This window comes from Falco punctatus (genome assembly GCF_963210335.1).
Source record: "Falco punctatus genome assembly, chromosome: 10".
NCBI lineage: Eukaryota > Metazoa > Chordata > Aves > Falconiformes > Falconidae > Falco > Falco punctatus.
The window spans coordinates 16,402,923-16,423,475 of record NC_137590.1 but is presented as its reverse complement, the minus strand read 5'-3'; the positions used below and the strand labels follow the sequence as shown (position 1 = coordinate 16,423,475).

The following is a 20,553-nucleotide window of genomic DNA, read 5'->3' as shown; positions in this document are numbered from 1 at the left end:
AGATGAAGTTATGTGCGTTTTGTTGAGGGCCTTTGCCAAAGGCAGCAGCTAAGGGTTATTCTGGGGGTTTTTAACTTTCAAAAGCAATTAACTAAAGCTCAAGTGACAAAAATCAGCTAGCTATAAAGTTATAGTTTACTAATTATTAACATGAACTTAACTATGAAATAACAGACGATGAGGAGCTTGAGGCACAGCGATATCTCAAACTAAAGAAGCCACGCACCAGGCACGCTACGCGCGTCCTTCCAGAGCGGTGACACTACCAGCACGCACGTCTCCCCGCCACCACGCAGCCTTCACCAGCCGAGGCTTTGATGCACAGACAATGTTATTAGACGATGTTATTACCTGCATCAGCTGCAGCCAGCTGGGAAGGGCTCTTGGGTCCGCTCAGGCTCTTCTGGAAGTTGTTGAGACTCTGCGTCGTCCTCTCTTTTTTTGCTGCAGCTGAGATAGAAGTTGCCCTTATATAAAATCTGCAGCCAGCCAGACACGCCTTTTCCTCACAGCCTCCAGGTCTCATGAGCAGGCATCCCTCGATACTCTTGCTCTTTGCAAGCAACACCCAACTGCCACCTCTCATGATTTATACGAGGTAACGTCACCGCTGACCTGATGGTTGCCATTTCCCTTTGTGGCCTGGATCACTCAGATGCTGCTTTCCCCACTCCCCCACCCCCCCGGCTCTGTCTTAAAAAGGATGCTCTGTAGTGGTAGCCCCAGTGGGGATCCCTGAGCTTTGAGGAAACCAACTTTTTAGGAAACTGTGAGAATTACTGAAGCATCTAAATCTGGCGGGAGGCTGATGGGGCTGCCTGTTCAGGAAGGCAGCACACGGAGTGTGGGCACAGATTCAAGGAGGCTTATCATAGGAAACAATCTACTTTTGCCAATCCCCGAGGAGTTCTGAGACTTACAGTGCTCACTCCCATTTCAAATGCAGCACTGGGAGAAGATTTTCTTGACAAAAAGCAATGTGGAGAGGTTGCAGAAACCTGATAAATGTTGGCTTTGTTAATACCAAGCTTCAAATTCATTTCAGTTACATCTGTAAAGAGTGTCACAAATTGACTGCAAAAAATGAAGTTGTGTTGAAATGTATAAAGCCAACAATAAATATAATTTGAATAACCATACTTATGTTAGCTGAATAAGCCAAGGGCAGCAGAAACACGTACTTCAAAGGAACATCTCATCCCGCAGGGATGAAAAAAATCTCGTCCCTCCACAGATGCCTTGGCCGGGCTTTGCGGAAGTTTCCATTGTGCAGGGCCCCAGGAAGATCTTATCTGGGGACTTTGTTCAGGTCTGGTCACCCATGTTCAACAGGGATGGACCGGGATGGAAACCAGGCAGCAAAGGGCTGCCGAGATGACTGGGGAACTGTTGAGGGGCCGGCGCGCTCAGCCTCGCAGAACAAAGACGAGCAGAGATACGATCGTTCCCCACAAACGCAGGAGAGGGGTAAATACCAGGGAGGGAGAGGAGGGGAGAGGTGCTCCGGCTCAGGGACAGTATTGGCACAGCAACAAACCCCAGCCAATACATTCAGGTTGAAGTTAAGAGAAAGCTGCTGCCACCACGGCAAGTTTTGGGCTAGCTTTCCCATGGGAATACAGAAGGCAACAGAAATAGTCTTAGGATGCTCTTCAACACCACACAAGCTGTTTTCTTGAAGTAACAGCGACACGTTCTCACCGAGCGGGAAGATGCTTCTGAGGGCTCAGAGCCAGCCAAGCAACCCCATTGCAGAAACGCTGTATGAGCCCTTATTTAACAGATACTCAGTCTGGGCTGCGTTCGGTGTGCTGATAACAGCCTAGTCCCAAAACCAGGGAATGAAGTTAGGCCCTCTGAGAAGACTGGAGCAGCAAAGTCAAAAACCATCTCCTCTGGGAGCTGCAGCCCAGCTGCCCGCTGAGATCGTGACTGCAGTGCTTGGTCAGCGGGGAGAAGACACAGAGCAACGCTGCAGCCCCCCCCCCCCGGCCCTTCACGGGGTGCAATGTGCAGAGCCACGCCAGCAGGGTTCTCCCCCTCCGCAGCTGACCCCCAGGCAGCCCATCCCTCCCCAGTGCATCCGACCGCCAGCTCTAGTCCTGCTTTCCCCATTTTCTCCCCAGATGTCTCAAGGTGGTTTACACTTACTGGGTTGGGTGGGGCTTTTTGCTGAGTCTGCTGCTTGCCCTAATGCGCTTTTACTGCCTGGGGCAACTTATCCATGTTTCTCCTTTTTTCTTCCCTTTCAAAAAGTCTCATCCTAATGCACAAGGCCAAGTGGTCATCATAAGTACCCACAGCAAAGTGTTCAGGAGACTCTGCTCTGGCCTTGTACATGCTACAGGAATATCGCTGCTGGCAAAGGTCACCCACTGAGCACATCCAAAAGCAGGTTTCCAAATAGCTTCAGACATGTCCCTGTGTGTGCAATAAACAAACACAAGTCGTTGCATATGCACGCATTGCCCGCTCAAATCTGATCATCTTGCCATTTAATGGCAAGAGGCAGATGCCGGTGTTCATACCTGACACACACGTGTTGTACCAACGGCAGCCAGCAGAAGCCGTGAGGAAAGCAGCACATTTCTGTACACCGCTGCAGATATTTCTTCTTGCTGTGTGAGTTTCTCTTATTCAGTCATATCCTTTCCCTCTCTCTCACGCACCTATATTTCATTCTCTCCTTGCAGCAGTGATTTAGATATCACTTACTGGGAGGCTGAATTCAGTTCTGCAGTGACAAGGGAATATATATTAAAATGAAGCATTGCAAGAAATGCTAGAAGAGATTATCACCACACAAATGTTGGAAAGTGGAAGGGCTTATCGAAAGACTAACGCCCGCAGAGGAAAGATGCTCCGGAGCAGCCTCTGGCATCTGAACAGCCCTGAGCTTGTGGCTTAGAAAGATGGCAGGTTAAACAGCAACAGGAACTTTAGAAGAGTAATATTAAAGAAATACAGTAATTTATTAAATATGCTTACATTCACTGATATTTTTTCTCTAATGTTCCGAACCATAGAAGCCTAGGGGAAACTTTGGTGAATTGCATAGATCTGAAACTAAAATGTCAAGCAACATTAAAGAACAACAAAACCAAAACACAAACCAAAACATCAGAATTTTTTCACCACAGTGAAACACTACCACATTTTTATAAAAAATGATGGGTTTGAGACATTCCAGAGGTGGTTTGTAAGCTACAGGAGCACAAAGCTTCTTCATTGTTATATGGTGAATATATATATATATAAAAAAAAAAAAAAAAAAAAAAAAAAGAGTAACCTCAGCCTGTAAAACTTCTTTAATGGGCAAATAGTAACTCCTTATTAAGAATACACATAAACTGAATCCTGCCTCTTGAGGTGAAAAACCTAAATCTGGAGGCGTGAATTACACCCTGTGATGGAGCTGCCTTGTGCAAATATGCAGCCTGTTCTCTTGCAGCGAGGCTTCCTAGAAGTACGTGACTACTTCCAAATGGATGCTGTGAACATTAATGAAACTGCTCAGTTCAAACGTTGATGGAAAGTAACTTCCCTGATGTCAGCAAAAAGAAGCCAGCTCAAGAGAAAGCACTCAGGGAGGAAAATAACACAGCAAACCTCAAATTAAATTAGGCTGCTAGAACAGAAACTGGAAAAGGAAGGGGGGAAAAAATGCAGTAAGTTTTAAACTCTGGCTGCACGTGGGCTGTGAACCTCCAGCCTGGTTCCCAAATAGCTGAAGTTCAGCTTTATGAACCATTTTCCTCACCTGGCACTTTACTGGAGAATACAGCAGCGATGGTGAAACGGTGGGACTTGCACTGCAGTGGGTCTGACATTTCAGCCGGCGTGTTGGTCAGTGGCAATTCAGTCTGGAGACTGGAAAAATAAATGCATGGAAAAGTGTCACTTGATGCTGTATTCACCCTGCCTCATTGCAAGCAGCCTTGCTCAGAGGAGATTTTTTTTCCATCCCTGTCGATGGAATTGCTCAGAGAAGCAGAAGGAAACATCTCTCTGCACTACCTGATCCAGTGTAACATGTGCATCATGCTAACCAGAAACACTGCGTTAGCAAAGCTTCTGTCTTTGTAAAGTTACCAGTGTTCCCATCTGGTTTGGGATGGATGAAACCTCCCAGAGCCAGTCTTAAAAGCCGATTTCTAGCAACAAGATTCATCAAAACACGAACTAAAATCTCTAGAAAGGAACTGGAGGGTTTTAGTAAGAACTGAAGGAATCAAAACCTCCTCAAGTTTTGGGACTGGACTTTAGCCCAGGATTGTCAGAACCCCACAGTCCGCACGGCCAGATTTACACTTGGTTTAGCAGCTTCTATTGTCAGCAGCCCACAAGGGCAGAGCAGCTTAATTAATACCAATCACTCTTTATAACAGCAGCGAGCCTTGCCAAATCGATCCCAGGCTCGCACTGACCCGGGACTCCTGCTTAGCGCATGTCCCAGGGGCCAGTGGCACCTTGTGCGTGGGCACACGTCAGAAGCATCTTTTCCAGATTGGCTTCTGTCTGATCACTCATCCATGCGGTCTCCTACATAGGGAACTTGAGAAACAGAAACATGATCTCAGGGGAGGGCCACGCAGAGAGCACGGGCAGGAGAAACATGGAAAAGAACACGAGACTCACCGGCAGCTGCTCTAAGGAGCTGCCTGTCAAAAGGAGCAAGAACAGCAGCATTGATTTCTGGATCCGCAATGCTGAGCATAAACAGCCAGGCAGGGTAAAATTGCTGCCATGAGATAACAACAAATCAATGTCTCAAGGAATTTTATAGACGGGAAACTTTCTGCTTCCAAGATGTGCATTGAAGTAGAATGAGCGCAATGCTATCGGCCGCAAAAAAAGACAAACTTCATTAGCCAGACATAACGTGACAAGTTGCAGTGTGCAAGCGGAGGCGTTTCTGCAGTCACGCAGCGCGGGCAGCAGCGCTGGCCAAAGGGCTCGCAGGGGGCCGGAGCCCCAGCAGGCAAGGGTGCCCAGGAAGCGCTGCAAGTCCTTCCCCAGCCGCTCTGGTCACCCGTTGCTTCCACTGTTTTGCAATGTTTTGTGAGTGCCTGACTTCAGCTCTGTCTGATGATAAAGTGACACCCCGAGCACCTCTTCTGGGTGGACATCTTGCACCTTGACTTTTCCAGGTCTGGCACATCCCAGGTTTCCCCTGGGCATCCTTTTTCACCTGGCCCCACACAAGGCAAGCCTGGCTGCTTGCCCCAGATCACCTGCAGTTTAGAAGCCTGGTCAGGTCAGCCGAAGAGCCTGTAACCTTCCCTGGGGACTGCCAGGAGCCTCCAGCAAAGGGCCCCCGGGGCACGCACGGGCTCGCTCCGCGTCTGGGGTACGTGGCCATAAGAAGTCCTGTGGCCCATCCGCACCAGCATCCCTGCACGTGTGCTGCCCGGCGCTCGCCCCTCAGGGCAGCGCAGGTTTCTCACTGATGCAACATGCACCTCAAAGTCAAATCTAGTCCCATATTTTAAACAAATGAATCCCTTTCCTGCCTTCTTCCCATCACTTCCATTCACTTGCGCTGCGAGCGCTGTGAACGCCTCAATTCCTCCTCACTCTTCATTCTTCTAATTTATTTTTTGCCTTCCTTCCAGCCTGGAAAATAGATTTCTGTCCATTTCATTGTCTCAGGAAGTGTCAGCACTGTGGTGCCAACAGAGACTTCTAAAATAAAGACAGCTATTTCCATTTGACTGAAAGAGAGCAACACAGACCCAAAGCCATGCTTCTGTCTCGCCTCAGATTTCGGGAAGCTTCGCTTTACAAAAAGAAATGCATTATTGAGTGAAATTGTCCTTGATTGTCTCTATTAATCCCTGGGAAGAATTAGCAGCAGCTTTATATTACACACATAAATCTTCTCTAAGTAAAGATTTTAGGCTTTCTATCTTATTCTCAGCTTTTAATAGAGATTTGACATGGTCTCTCTGGACACATCATCAGCACAGGTGGCAGAATTAGTGCTGTGCTTTGTCCAGACGTTCCTCAGGGGATAAATTACAGCCCCTACAAGCAGTGAGGGGTTTGGAGTCAGCATTATGTAAATAAGTGCTTACTTCTAGGAAGATACCAACTGCTTTAAAGAAACCACAGCCGAAACAGAAGAGAGAGTTCACGTTAAACAAACCTTGCTAATGAGTTAATTATCCTAATGAGTAGGACAGGTCTAACTCACCCGTATGCTATTTCCCCTTCCACGGTCAGTGCGGTGCCGGTCGGAGTGTGGGTCCTGTCTCAGGGCAGGAGCCTCGAAACACCAGGGCGGCACTGGGGAGGCGAAGGGACGCCAGAGAGGACACAACGTGGGGCAGGCAGGGCAGGACGGGGTCACGCCGGCCGGGCAGGCAGCTCTGCCGCCTCCGGCCCCGTGCACTCAGCACCCAGCCCACGGCTGCAGCTGGCGCGGGGGGTGCCGAGCACCCACCCCCCTGCCCAGCTCTCACGCCCCCGGAGACCCGGCGGATCTCACACGCATCTGCCCCCGCTCCCTGCTTCCAAACCGACGGGCAACTTCCTTGCAAAAAACGGGCAAGGACCTCAGCTCTCAGGTGAGGGAAGGGGAGCGAGCAGGAGCCCGGTTTCCTCCCCCAAGGTGGGGCAGCGCGGGGGGCCCCGAGCTGGGGCGGGAGCGGGCCCCCGCCGCCCAGCCCCGGTGCCCCGGGGGAGCGAGCCGCGGCGGGCCTCCCCGAGGCTGCTGAACGCATCCAGCGCCCCGCCGCGGGTGGGAGCACCCGGGGGGGACACCCCGGGGGCAGGAAAAGGGCCCGGTGCATCCCCAGCGCGGGGCTAAGGCGGCCGGGGCTCCACCCTGCGACCCGCGGCGCGGCGGGCGGCCCCGCTCCGGCCGGGGGCTCCGGGGGGCGGCGCAGCTGGCGTAGTACCGCCCCCTGCTGGCGGCGGCGCGGCGGGGCAGGGACCCACACACAACCCGAGGGGGCAGAGAACCCCTCCGAGCCCGGGGCCAGGGACCCCCGCGCCCCCCCCGCAGCATCCCCCGCAGCGGAGGGCAGCCCTCCGCTGCGGGGCCGCGGCAGAGGCGCTTTGCTGGAGCCTGGCCCCGTCCAGCGCAGCGCTGGAGCGCGGTGGTCACCGCTGGGGCTGGGTGTGAAGCGGTTGGGAGTGTTGTGCAGAAAATGATTTCAAAGACACGCATGGGATAACGCTCTTCTAAAGCGACTCACAGTAGGGTCAGATTGATTCCTGTGCACAAAAATGCAAGATAGACACCCACAGGAAAAAAGAAAAAGAGAAATGTCACTTAATTCTCCTTTAAGTCTGAAAATCAATTTGATGCGTATCTGACCCATTGCAAAGAACTAAGCAACAACCCAGAAAATAAATACAGCACAGCAGAGCGAGGCACACACCCGGCCCTGGTATTTCACACTATAGAATGAAGCTGAGGAAAAAAAAATAATAATTGATTCAAGGCCAATTTCACTCACTCAGTAAAAACAAGACTCCATTAATGCTGGAAGAGCACAGAGTGATCCATTAACAATATCCACTAACGAGCCCCACAGCTAGAGCTCCTCACACCCACAACGGCAACACCCCCAAGGCAGGCACACCGAGGCCCCTACCACCTGCGAGCGATGCCCCCGCACCACCGCACTCAGCTGCATGGCAGGGAAAAACAAGTGTCACGGTTAAAAACTTCCCGCCATCTAATTAAAACCTAAATAAGGCTCCACAGTTGCTTTACCAGCCTATCGTTTAGCCAGAGCGGCCCTTGGTAAACATTTGGGGGCACAGGTGCTTCCAGCTGGAATCCGAGCGTGAAACTGCTGCCGTGGTCCTGCTGGAATCAGCCTCGGCATGAGGTGGCCGAACCACGGCACGTGGCCGTTCAGACTGTCCCCGAAATGATGAACTGGATTCTTCAAGGCGTCGCTAGGCTCTGGTAATTTCCAGCAGCCTCTCCTGACTGCAGATGCTCAGACCATAAATAATCACTACACATTTTTGCTGCCACTGATATTTTACTGCCTGAGGCAACCGCTCCCTGGTCTGCCTCCAAGATAAGACCGGGCGAGCTTCAGAGAGTTTGGGTACTTTGAGTGGAATCTTCTCAACATCAAAGTCCCAGTAGGGTTTTTAGTGAGACTTTAGAAACAAGTTAAGGATTTTTAATGTGCCATACACCAACTAGCATCAAAGCGACAGCTGTCTGCAGGGAACCGCTGTTTAACAAAGTCACCGATAGCATGGAAATACAGCTGAACTAAACAGCTTTATCACCAGCATTTTGAGAAACTTTTATGTACAGGAGATGAGCACTCTGGAGGTTTACTTGGAGCAGAGAGCCTGAATAAAAAAAATTTACTTCCTTATTTGCCACATAAAATTACTCAGATGAAAATGGGGTCTTGAGATTCTTTGAGCTTGTGCCGCGCAGCTCAGAATAAGTATTTTCACTGAATTATGATACTTCACAGCCCTCACAGATAGAATCAAGGTCATCTCTAGCAGTTAGCAAAGAGCACTCTGCTCCCTGATCTTTGCTATTTCAGCAGACAAAACCTTTTTCCTTTCCAGGAGCCGTTACTCTCAGGCAGGAGTGATCTGGGCTGTCAGGAGAGGGACCACGTTTAATATGACCATGGGCACCAGCAATATTGCTGTTGCTGCCATGCTGTTCAGACTCAGACCCTGATAAGACCAGCGACTTGTAAATCATTTTCTCCTGTTGTTCATTTCTTCCCAGGAACCACGAGCAGCTTGTCACTTGCACCGAATTCTCGGCGTGCCTGTGACACTGCGCCCTTGGGAGCTGGCGCAGAGGAGCCGGTGATCAAGCACCTGGGACTTCAGGGTCACGGTGCTGCCGGTGCTAAATCCCGCCAGCAGCGAGGGCAGTGCCTGTACAAAAAGCATCTGTTTTGTCAACCAAAATGCAATTCAGCATGGGGGAATCCGGGCGCTGCTGTTGCATTGTTACCTTTAGCACTCTCAGCGACACAAGCTGCTTTTCTGGAAGCTGGAGCCACTTACACGTTTTCTGCCAGTTATTTCTATTTTATAGAGAATCATTAAGATGAGCAAGGGCGAAGAAATGCTGCCATGGCAGAGCGGGATGCATGGCTCCCTTCTGCAGCATTTCACACCCAAAATGACTGTGAAACGCCTGCTGCCTCACTCGGGAGACCGGACATTTAAAGACATAACACACAAAGCACAGTCACGGTGGCTGTCTGCCTTGCCTGTGGTACGGTAACGGCTTTGGAGCCACACGATTCTCTCACTTCTTCTCACCATGCCATGATGCAAGGAGGAGATGAGACATCTTGAGACTTCATTTTCTAAGGAGAAAAGCAGGATCCTGATTAGATGCCTATCCCTTATGAAAGAAAACGTGCACCCAGTCCTACATTGCAACACTCTGTCTTCCTACTCCTTCACCTTTTTTTCCTTTTTATTCTTTCGAGTAACAGCCTCTAGCATCTTTTCAGATCAGCAGGCAACATGCCTGCAGATGCCACAGCCCCGTTGCTGAATATTAGGCTGATGACATTTGTGCAAAGCAGCAGGTCTAAATTCAAATGCTTTGGACAGCTTTTCAGAAACCATTCTGCTTGGGCAAGAGCAGCTATCTGCTGCAAGCCAAGAGCTGGGCAGAAATAGGTTTCCCAGATGTCACACAGCTGAAAAAAAATCAAACACCGTTAAGTTAATGCCAGCCCTGGGTGCTTCCACCAGCTATCAAAGCCACCTTCGGCTTTACCAACATGCAGTGACTTGTAAAAGGCTGAGCTGAAACAGTATTTTGTGGCTTGAATTGCTTCAAATCCCCAAGGAACAAGTGTCAGGACTTTCAATAGCTATAGTGTTAATAATAAAACAGGGACCTCTTCCAGTATCAGAGCACAAACAGTAGTTATTTCTCTTTCAAAGCTTTGATTCCTAAAACCTTTCTTACATTCAGCTTGACATCAAAACACCCATCTCATTCACTCAGACTGTCACAGGAGAATTGTGTGCTGCTATTAGAAATAGCCCTGAGGTGAATTAAGAACAGCCTGTAATGATGTTCCACTACAGCAACTTTATTTCTACCAAACTAAATAAATGAGCAATATTTTATCTGATGTGCCTTGGCTCAGCAGAGAGCGGCAGCTGCTCCCCATATGATTTATTGAATGGATGTTTTCTAAATAGCCAGAGTCGGGCTCTGAAGCCAGTCACAAAATCTGCTGTTCATAACAGCCCAGCACAGAGATACGGAGGGAAAAATTCAGATTCTGGATAGTGGCGAGTTTGGGCGTGAACCATTTTATTTGCAATTTTTCCCCCCTATAAACAGAACGAACATGCAAGAAGCTGTATAACAAAACCTATAAATACTGATGCTCAACCACTGGCAGCAATGATACAGGGCACAAAAAAACCCTTGTTATACGACTACAGAAGCAACCCAGGCCCTTTCGGTCCAGCAAGAAGTCAAGGGAACACTGAGTGTTGGAAGGCACACAGAGTGCCTCCAAGAGACGGGTGGATGGAGGGTGAGGAAAGGGTGGAGAGTGGCGAGGAAAGATGGACCTTGCTATGTTTTTGGAAGTGGCACAGGCAGCATCTCCCACCATGGCAGTCAAGCTGGGGTACAATACCATCACGCATTGGTACACTGGGTTGCTGCACCAGTTGCCCCAGCACTGCGGTGAGGTAAGCAAAGACAGAAGTGAAATAAGGGAAAAGAAATCACACAACCACAAGACTTTCAGCAAACAGGACTGTGGCACGAACAGCTAGAGCAGGGATTTTTGGCTTTTGGAGAACTGGCAGAGGAAAAATGTGTTTTCACATGGATGATTCAAATATGGGATATTCTGCCAAAGGACATCTTCGAAGCCAGGAAGTTAATTAGATTCAAAAAGAGGTCTGGACATTTATACAGACACCAAGGACACAGAGAAACATCACAGTGACTGGTGACACATTTCAAGGATATTACACTTTGGGGGGCTCCAGCTCCTGCTCCCAGGGACTCTGAGACCAAAACCATGAGGGGAGGTGGACGAGTGCTTTCACACATGCTACAAAGAGCTGGTACTTCCCTCTGAATGACCTGAAAGCAATAGCTGTCAGCAAGAAGTGCCAGTCCTGAATGGACAGCCATGATCCGTTCAGGGTGGTTTAATTATTTTAATGCCAGAGCAAAGGGAAAAGCTGACAAGGGCAGAGCAAAATCCTGACAAGGCAGCAAGTGCCCAGCATCTGCAGTGCTGGGATTCCTGCCCCGAGACATGAAAAACGCCCAAATATTTATAGCCCGAGGAATGCCAAGCGCCTGATTCCAGGCACTGGCTGAATGCTTGCTGGGGAGTAGAACCGCCGTCCCTGAGCTGCCGGGGTAAGGGAGCGAGGGTCCTGCCAGACTGCGCTGAAGAGACACCAGCTCCAAGAATTACCATCTGCAGAACTGCTGATTAAACGCGACCCGACTGCGAGGAAAGCTCAAACAGCACTGTTTTGTTGGCTTGTAGTTAGCGCGTGAGCCCTGTCTTTAATGAAATAGCTTAAAACATTCACAAAATGCTGCAAAGGCTTGTCCTGATGCCAGTCCGCGTCCCTCTGCGCAGATTCACAAACCAAAGAAACCTTTGATGCCAGCAGGGTACACGTTCACCACAATATTTCACTTCATGGCTATTAAAACAAAATATATATATATTTCTCTGATCCTTTATCCTCAACTAATGTGCTTAAGAACTTAAAGAAATAAATAACCACCTGGCCTTGGTGTTTAAGAATGGCACAAACATTTCTACAAGCAGATTATTGACCAGAAGTACAGAAGCCAAGTTACAGACAGGTTAGTAATTCAATAAACAAAACAGTAAAGCATTTCAGAACAGACCATACAAACCTCGTTTTACCTGCCCTCCTACAAAGGTAGTCAAATATCTATTTATGAGATTATAACTACATATTTTCTATGCCGTTCAACAAAAAGAAGAAAAAGAATCAAGATAAAAAGAGGGCATATTTTAGCTGTAAAGGATTTATTCCTTCAATTTACATTTGAATCAATTATCCGGGCAAAGCTCAAACACTGCCAACATGATTTAGGTGACTGAACACACATCATAAATAGTGCAGCGTTCAAGTCATATAATCCATATCTGCAATTTCAGGATAGCTTCACGAGCAGGAAGAATATCCTGACTCACAACGTGCCTTTATCTCTGAGTAGCAGCGTGCTTTGCTGTAGTTAGGAACAGAGCCTCTGAAATCTCTTGTTCAAAGAAAACCCTTCGGTTTACATTCAGCCCAGTGGACTAGGGATAAGCTCCGGGAAGGCTGGGTCAAGCACACCAGCTAGGACCGGTGCCGGGTGAGCTGAGCAGCCATACGGGAGCAGGGCAGGGACCAACTTCCATGCTGGGCATCCACCTTCCCACTGAGCCAGCCACGGAGCCATCCTTGCTGACCGCTGCCAGGACACGCTCCCGCCGGGACAGCCCATTGCTAGCACAGCTGCTTCTTGCAGGTTTGGACAACGATGGATGTTATCTACAGAAATTTTGTACAGGGTGCTCGACAGCAGCAAGGATGCTGACTGAAGCCCTCGCTGCCTTCCCCTGTGTCACTCCCTGCACCTTCAGCCCAGCTCTGCGAGGTCTCTCCCAGGCACTCAGGACCAGACCTGCAGGCAGCAGCTTCATATCACTGAGCTCCAGTTTTGCAGGGAAGTTACAGACCAGCCTCTCTGAAAGACCTACCCAGCTGATCTCATCTACTTTTTGAAAGATGGCAGGGAGGTTTTGCAGCTACTTCTTGTCCAGAGAAAAGGACAAGAGGTGCAGAGCCCACTGCTAGCCCTGCAATACCAGCCGCTGCCCAGGCAGCCTTCCCAACCACCTACCAACGTGCTTTGATACACATCTGTTGGGCTTGCTCTCATGCCAAGGAAGGTTGAACATGGCCGGTTCACAGGGGTATCTGTGCAGCTCTGCTGCTTGAAAGGGTGGGAGGAACCCCCGGCTACCCTGCAGCGCATCTGCTGCTCTGCGCGCTGTTTCTTGCGGTCTGCATGCAATGTGCAGCCACTTGCTCCCTCCCTGGAGAACAGCAACAAGAAGGAACAAAGTCCTGTTATGGGGAAAAAGATCACAAGGAAAGTGCTGCCGAAGTACAGCCATTTACACAGAGCAACCAAAAGAAAGCAGGAACAATGGTCAGTGTCCCAGACTTTCCCTTGAGGCACAAAACCAAGTAAGACCCTGGTCTGGAAAGCAGCGCTTCCAGCAAAATGTATTTTTAACAAGGAGACCTCCTTGTTTACAGAGCCTCTGTACTTCCTTAGCTGTAACACAAAAGCAGACAGTTTCTCCCACCATTGAAAGAAAGTAATCACAGTTTTAGAATAAAGAATTATGTGAATTGAAATATCTTCAGCCCACAACAGTCTTTCTCTTTACTGTTCAGTATCAGAGACACAACAGCAAGCAACTCATCCTGTACCTCAAGATTTCCTTTTCCTTGGGGTAGTTATGGCACACAATACATCTCTAGGGGAAAAACAGATAAAAAAGCTCAACTAATTTCACAGCTGATGAGTGAATCCTCTCTCTTCTGCTAAGTTTTTCTCCAGTAGAACATACCTATTCTGCAGTAGAGTTTAGCCTTGTACCAATGCAAGGAGACAAAGAATTATGAAGCTATGTATCCCATTAGCATTAAAATGCAGCTATGGAGACAAGAGACAAGAGGATTTTAAGGAGATAAGGTATTTTTTGAAAGAGTACTAGGAGAAGAAAAAATTTCTTTTATGAAGCATGCATTTTTCATAGACCTGGAATCCACAGCACGTTATAAAACCAGATTTGTGGCTGTTGTTTTTACTTTACAGCATTAATCACTAAAAGCTTGCTTAGGTGGGCAGGAAAAATCCATTTTCCATCGTATTCACACAATTTAAGAAGTCTTTCAAGACCACATAAATGCAAGTAAACATTCCTGACTCTAGGTGATCCTGTGCTGGCCTGGGCACAGGGCTGCATAGGGGCACAGCCAGCTGGACCTGCCTTCTGCAGACGTACCTGCACCACTGCTCCGGAAGGCAGAAAGCACTTAAATCACGGCAGCTCCATCTACCAACCTTTGATTTAAAGCCCATAGGAAATTAGCATTTCCAGAAAACCATTTCCAGTATTGCAGGGTGCAGTTCTGTTTAATCCTACATCTTTGCATGAGTGGTAGAACTCACAGGCGTAGCAAACGTACCATGCAGAGAGGCACAGACAAAAGGGACCAGCAGACATGACAGCAGGGAGAGGCATCCATTAAGCCACGTCCTGGCTGTGATGCACAGGACATGTTTCCGAGGACAAGTGACAGCCTGTCCATAAATCCTCCTGGCAGCCAGCATAACAGGCCAGCTACCACTTAGGGATGGGAGATACCTCCTCAGAGGTATCTGGTTCTGTGCAGCTTCTGCTGGACGTGGTATTTTTAAAAAATTTGGTATTGGGAAAAGCCACTGCACACTGAGGTACTGCAGGGAAGGGGGAGAGTGGGCTCACCCTGTGTGCCAGGGGATCACCTGTAGGGGGGACATTAAATGTCTTTATCTCTCAGACCCAGGATCCCGAGTGTTGGGATTTTTCCAGCTTTGAGGTATGCTGAATTAACAATCACAAAGATCCCAACGCCCTTGGCCTGCCCAGTCTCCCCATCAAGGTTCCACAAGAACGAGGATGCAAGGCAAAGGGATGTACCAGAAAGGTTCAGTGCAGATATTTAACAAATGTCTTTTGTATTTGCACAAGCTGATGTGCATTTACAATACGGGAATACTACTCCAGTGACAACATGCTGCCTTTACTCAATTCTTTGTAAAATTATCTTACTACAATGTGAAGGAACAGATGGATTCGGTGCTTACATCTGGAGATAAACAAACCCAAATCAGGTGTAGGCAGAAACATGCATCAGGTCTTTTGAATTTTACTGTTCAATCCCCCAGACAACCACATCTTCACACAACATATACACACACACACACACACACACACTGCTTTAGCATGTAAACCGCACAGTCTGAGAACCAAACCAATGGCTGTGTATGTGCACAATTCCTAATTCTTAAAAGACAGGCTGGGTGTTAACATCTGTAAAGTATGCAATTGCTCCAGCAAGGAACAATTACTTGAACTGCTCCAAAAGGGGGGAAAAAACCCAAACCAACCTGCCAAAACCCCTCTTGGCTTGTATAATTTGGATTTTAACTAATGAGAAGTCAGGGAAAGAAAACACCCCTGTGGACTCGATTTCCAGAACAAAAGCTCCCAAGGGATCTTGAAGAAGGTTGATCTGAAAAACAAAAGGTGCCTCAGAAGGCAGTGAGAAGAAGCATTGCTGAAATCCTGCTCAAGTCACCTAGCAGGAAGCGCATTTCTGTGAGAAAGGCTTTGCACATCATTGCGGTGCCAGCAGGAGCCAGGGTGGAAGCTGTTTTGGCATTGCCTGGCACTGTCGCAGGCTTGGCCCCCGCTGCTGCCCCCAGCCCACTGCTCCTGTAAGCTGCCTGTACACAGCTTCTTTCAGAAACTACCAAGAAACTGTTGTGAAACTTCAGTCCCAGCTCGCACTTACCTCCAAAGGTATTTCAGTGGAGTAATTATGCACTTTAGGTGGCTTGGGCACATAAGATTTTTCCATTTCTCAAACACAATTACAGCTGCACAGAAACAGAAAAAAGATTTATGGACAAAACAGCAGTAGAATCAATATGTGAGATCGGGTGGAAGACCACGACTTGGGGCTGCTGCTGAACTATACTAAACCACCTAAATTAACTTAATTAGGTGTTAAAACAAGTTTGCTTGATATATAAGAGCTATTTGTTTTAAAAACAACAACAACAAAACAACAAAACAGTCCATCTTAAAAAAGCAGGCTTAGTTCCCAATCTGCATAGCTCCTCTGATAAACTCAAAACCCACATATACGCTGAGATATGGGCCACCCCTGCAAAAGTTTTCTAGCTCTTCTCAAATTTATATTTAGATAACAGGGATGCCAATATTCAGCAATTTGCAGACAATAAACAAATCAGAAATATATCTGTCAATTCCTGATTCAAGAGAAAATAAGGAGACAATTTAGGATGAAAGCTAATGCCTAAATTTTACATGCCTAAATTTTCTATAAGCCCTCGGTACCACTGCAATAAGCTCTTCACAGATCTGGAAACAGCCACATCAGAAGATACTGAACTAGAAACATACAGAAACATATGGAAAGAACTTTATTCATCCCCACCCTCCTCCTTTCTCTTTTCTGTAAGTTTTTCACTTCCCAAACCTTTAGGGCAGCATTTAAAAATAGAGTAGCTTCTCTAAACAATTAGCGAACCCTCCCATGGTGCTCTGTGTCTTGAAGCTGCTGATAGAGTGATGTGTGTGCAGCTGGAAGAGGAACGTTGCATTTGGGGTGCCCACAGTGTCACAGCCCATAAACACCTGGACAGAACGGGAAAGCGCCAGGGCATCGCCCCACCAGCGCGATCAGGCGCACAAGGAAATTGAAAAGGAGCATCACTTACAATTTATATGGTGCAGCAGCCTCCTATGCCCAGTGGAGAAGCAGCTTGAAAGTAATTTAGGTGTCTGAAACACATGAGACTGTTATTCCATCCCAGGCTTAAGATTTAAGCTTAAACTGGGGCAGGGGAAAATAGGCTTAATTGTTTTTCCTTTTAGAGGTGGCAGAACCTCACCCACGCTGTCACACTGTTTCAGAGATGTTGCTATTCATTAGCACTGCAGGACTGAGCAGAGATCTCCTCCTCCTCTAGAGATGGGGCACAGAAGGCCAAGGCACACTGCTCAGAAGGGTTTAAGGTGGAACGAGATGAGCAGGGCCCCGCTGGCGGCAGCCCAGGAGAGATGACATGCTCACGGTCCGGAGGGATAAACCCCGGGTCTGGCCTGTCCAGCAGCACGGGTTTGCAGAAGGGTGCCTCGCTGAGCATGGGCTCCGTGTCTACAGCTGGAGGAGCTGAGGGAGAAAAATCCCTCTTCTCTTCCTCGTGGCTGTGGGAAGCACCATCAGGAATGAGCTGTACCTGGGTTTTAACTCCGACGGGATGTTGTTTCTTAATGTGGCTTCCACACTTGCATCAATATTGCTGCAGAGAAAATGAAACCATTATGAACCAAAGTAAACCATTATCAGACAAAAGCAATTCAGAGAAATAACAGAACTGATCATTAGGAGAATGGTTTGAACCCAATCTAATATTTTTAAGTGCTGCCTCCCGGCTGCTGCCTCAGGAGAGGGCAGTCTTAGCAAGCACATGAACTCTACTCCTGCGAAGAGGGAGCAGACAAACAACAGCAGGCTGCATTTCACAGCTCTCTGCAGCCCAGCCAAGCCCACAGCCAAAAGGCTGGTTGGAAAGGCTCAGTGCCGAGAGCCTGCCAGGGCCAGGGCCGGACCAGGGTGACCACAGCTGAGCAGCCCCACCAGCCAGCCCGGGCTCGGCACCAGCAGCGTGTGTTCCTCCCACCGTCCTCGTGCAGCAGCTGGATCTCAACCTTCACATCTACAGGGCCACACAGCTCATGCAATGCGGTGGGAACTCTGTATTTACCTAAATAAGAGCATTTTCCCCCTCTCCAAGGGTAGAGCCAAATCCTCCTAGCAAAATGCATGGCTGTAAGTTAGTCTAGAATATAACATGGTTCACATCTAATGAAAGGCTGTGGAGAAGCAAACAGCAGGATGGTTTTGTGGTGAGCTGGCATCTGTGCAAGTCACTGCCTAGGCACAGAAGCAGAGGTGAACCTGCCAAGGGGAACTGAAAATCAAAATATTCTTCTTAATGGGTGACGCTGTGATAGGCAGAAACATAGAGGAAACCTTTCTCCAAGCACCTGAACAAATAGCTGTTCTGCTAGAAATAAATCCAAAACAAAGGTGGGAGACAGTAAATAAGAGCTGTTGACAGGGCACTGGCCTGCACAGACTTTCCTGCGTGTGAAAAACCAGCAGCACTCACCTCGAGCTTATTTTGACATCTGTCAGACTCGCATCATATGCGCCGTCCCCGACACGCCAGCACTGTTATCTGGCAAGCGGGCTGCCAGTTCAGCCCCACAGCGACCATGCCAGGGACGAGGGCATTTCCACTGCAGAGGCAAAACCATGCTGAGTATCTACCAAGCACCACTACAGCTCCTGAGAGCTGCTCTCTGCAGGAGAAGGCAGGATTAAAACCCACCACTGCTGCCCTTCCCGAAGCTGCTTGCGGCACAGCCCTGCAGAGGAGTCCCAGCTCCCAACAAACGCTGCTCAGCACGGCCGGATGGATGTGCTGACATCTCTGCTGGGGACGATGCATGCTTCTGCAGCGGCTGCCATGCCCCAGAGTGCTCAATCTGCCACACACACCATTCAACCCCAACACACTGCAGCTACTCTTAACCAGAACAGGCAGCATCTTTGCTAGCATCTCACTCCACCCAGTTCACTAGGGCACAGACACCAGGAGCTGGGGAGCTGCCGAGAGATTGACACAAACCTCTGTAGTGATAACGGCATCCAGCATCCTTGGGAAATCTTAGCTCTTCATCATCTACTGTTTTTTGGGACTCTGTATGTATTTTAACAAGAAGGGACCTAGGTGTAGCAGAAACTTCTGCTAAGTTTCTTGTTGAAAAATGTCTCCTGCCTCCTCTTGCCCTTGTCAGAAGCCTTCATCACACTTTTCTTACGCTGCTGAAAGAAATGCAAACAACACAAGAGCCTTCACAGCCAAATCTCACCAAGTACTAAAGATACTGAGAAGACCAGGAAAAAAACCACCGTGACTCCAACTCCAAGGACACACGTGGCCTTGATTGGAAGAGTTGTAAGATTCATGATGTGAAACAAGACAAAACATGAGCAAAGGTATTTAGTCTCAGAGCATTCAGCAAAGCAGCTCCTGCAGGGCCCTTTATTTGCTTTTAAAACATCCGTAACAATACAAAATAAACCCCACACAACAAAAACAGGCGGTTAAAGATACAGAACAGCAGAAGGAACTGTCCCTAAACAGCCCTGGCAGGAAGAGAGAGGACAGAGAGAAATGAGACTGGCTTTTGCAAGGCAAGCGTCCAAGGCTGCATCTTTTCTTGTCAAGCAACAGACACATTTGATCAATAAAATGGGGTTTTTTGTTTTATTTTGCCTTGTCATTTCTCTCCAGATAATTCCTTGTAGATGGGGGCTCAGCTTCAGGTTGTTTGCAAACGTGGCCCCTCAGCACGCTGACCCCGCAGGCAGCTGGGAGGGCTGCTCCCACCCCACGCAGCCCCCCACAGCTCCTCCTGCAGCCACCGCCATGCCGCAAGCAACGCTTGCTGCTGAGACACCTCAGCCTACAGCCGGGCCTTGAGACAGCGTCCGAAGATAAAGAATCACGTGGAAGCCTTCCTTCTGTTTGCCATTCATCCTTCCATAGCTATTGAATCCACCTTTAATTCTAGGAATGCAAATTTGTTCATTTCAGACTCGAAAAGGATATTTGTTGAGTCTTCCCAAGCTGTAAGCTCGGGACGTTGCCCTGTAATCAGGAGGAGCATCTCAGCTGTCCTTCCCTCACTTCCCTTACAGGAGGCAGCACTCGAAAGGAACCCAGTGCCGGCTCCGTGTTTCCAGTCAGCTGCACACAACAGAGGTCGGGTACCGGGATGCACGCAGCCGCACGCAAGGAAACAGGGAGCTTGCCTGGTTTGCCCAGGGCAGGGGGAGGCATCTGTGGTTTTAATTCAAGGGGACTGCAGCTCAGAAACAGCTGATGCTGTGGGATAGATGGAAAAACTGAGTCCTTCAAAACTCAGTAGGGGTGAGGAGGAAGGGGTCTATAGAACAAGACTCATTTAGCTTCCTAAAAGAGGTGACTGGGGACTTTAATAGGACACACAAACAAACAGAGCAGTGCGGAAATGGACATGGAGAAATGCTTATACAATGTGCAAAACAGCTGGGATAAAACTCGAGTGGTTTTACTCACCCTTCTCTTATGCTTCTTGAGACATGATGGCACTTTCTGCATTTGCACCTTGCAGTGACACCAGCAGCCCACACAGGGAAAGACTCAAACTTTCTTCATCTTCAGTCTTAAGAACCTGCCAGTGACACCTCTGTCTGTACAAGGGAATTCTCCCTCTGCCAACTTTCCCACTAATAATTCAGACAGAAGGACAGGCATACTCAACAGTTCAGATAAAAGAATAGAAAACCTTACAAAATATTTAAGATACTGTATTTTTTCTTTTTAGTTTTTCTCTAGAACAATCCACCCAACATCATGTTGGTGGATTTCAGGGTCTGAAATAGTTTGCAGGGCAATTGCGAATTGCTTTTTGAAGCACACACTTTAGTAACGTGAATCTCTTTTATTTAACAGACTGGTCTGTGCGGGGAATCCTCCCTCACAGAGTGGGAGCCAGAGGTCCTTCTCCCAACAGCTACTACAGAATCCAGCCCTGGCAACAGCTGCTCGCTAGCCGGCCATCCGACAGACCACTCCGGGCGTGC

General features: G+C 48.5%; 1 protein-coding gene across 3 annotated transcripts in view; it reads right to left on the bottom strand.

The window, feature by feature from the left end:
* Positions 1 to 20,553, bottom strand: part of LOC308070327 (BPI fold-containing family B member 4-like) — a 43,745-nt gene that overhangs the window by 11,494 nt on the left and 11,698 nt on the right. The window contains exons 2-3 of one of the 3 annotated variants that reach the window (XM_080404052.1): positions 20,027 to 20,141; positions 352 to 17,155 (exon numbers count right to left, since the gene is read on the bottom strand). In XM_080404052.1, the coding sequence (XP_080260178.1) occupies positions 352 to 357 (6 nt within the window). In that variant the 5' untranslated portion in view covers positions 358 to 17,155; positions 20,027 to 20,141. Of the gene's footprint in view, positions 1 to 351; positions 20,161 to 20,553 lie in introns of all 3 variants that reach the window. The other 2 variants (XM_080404054.1, XM_080404053.1) reach the window with 2 other exon arrangements.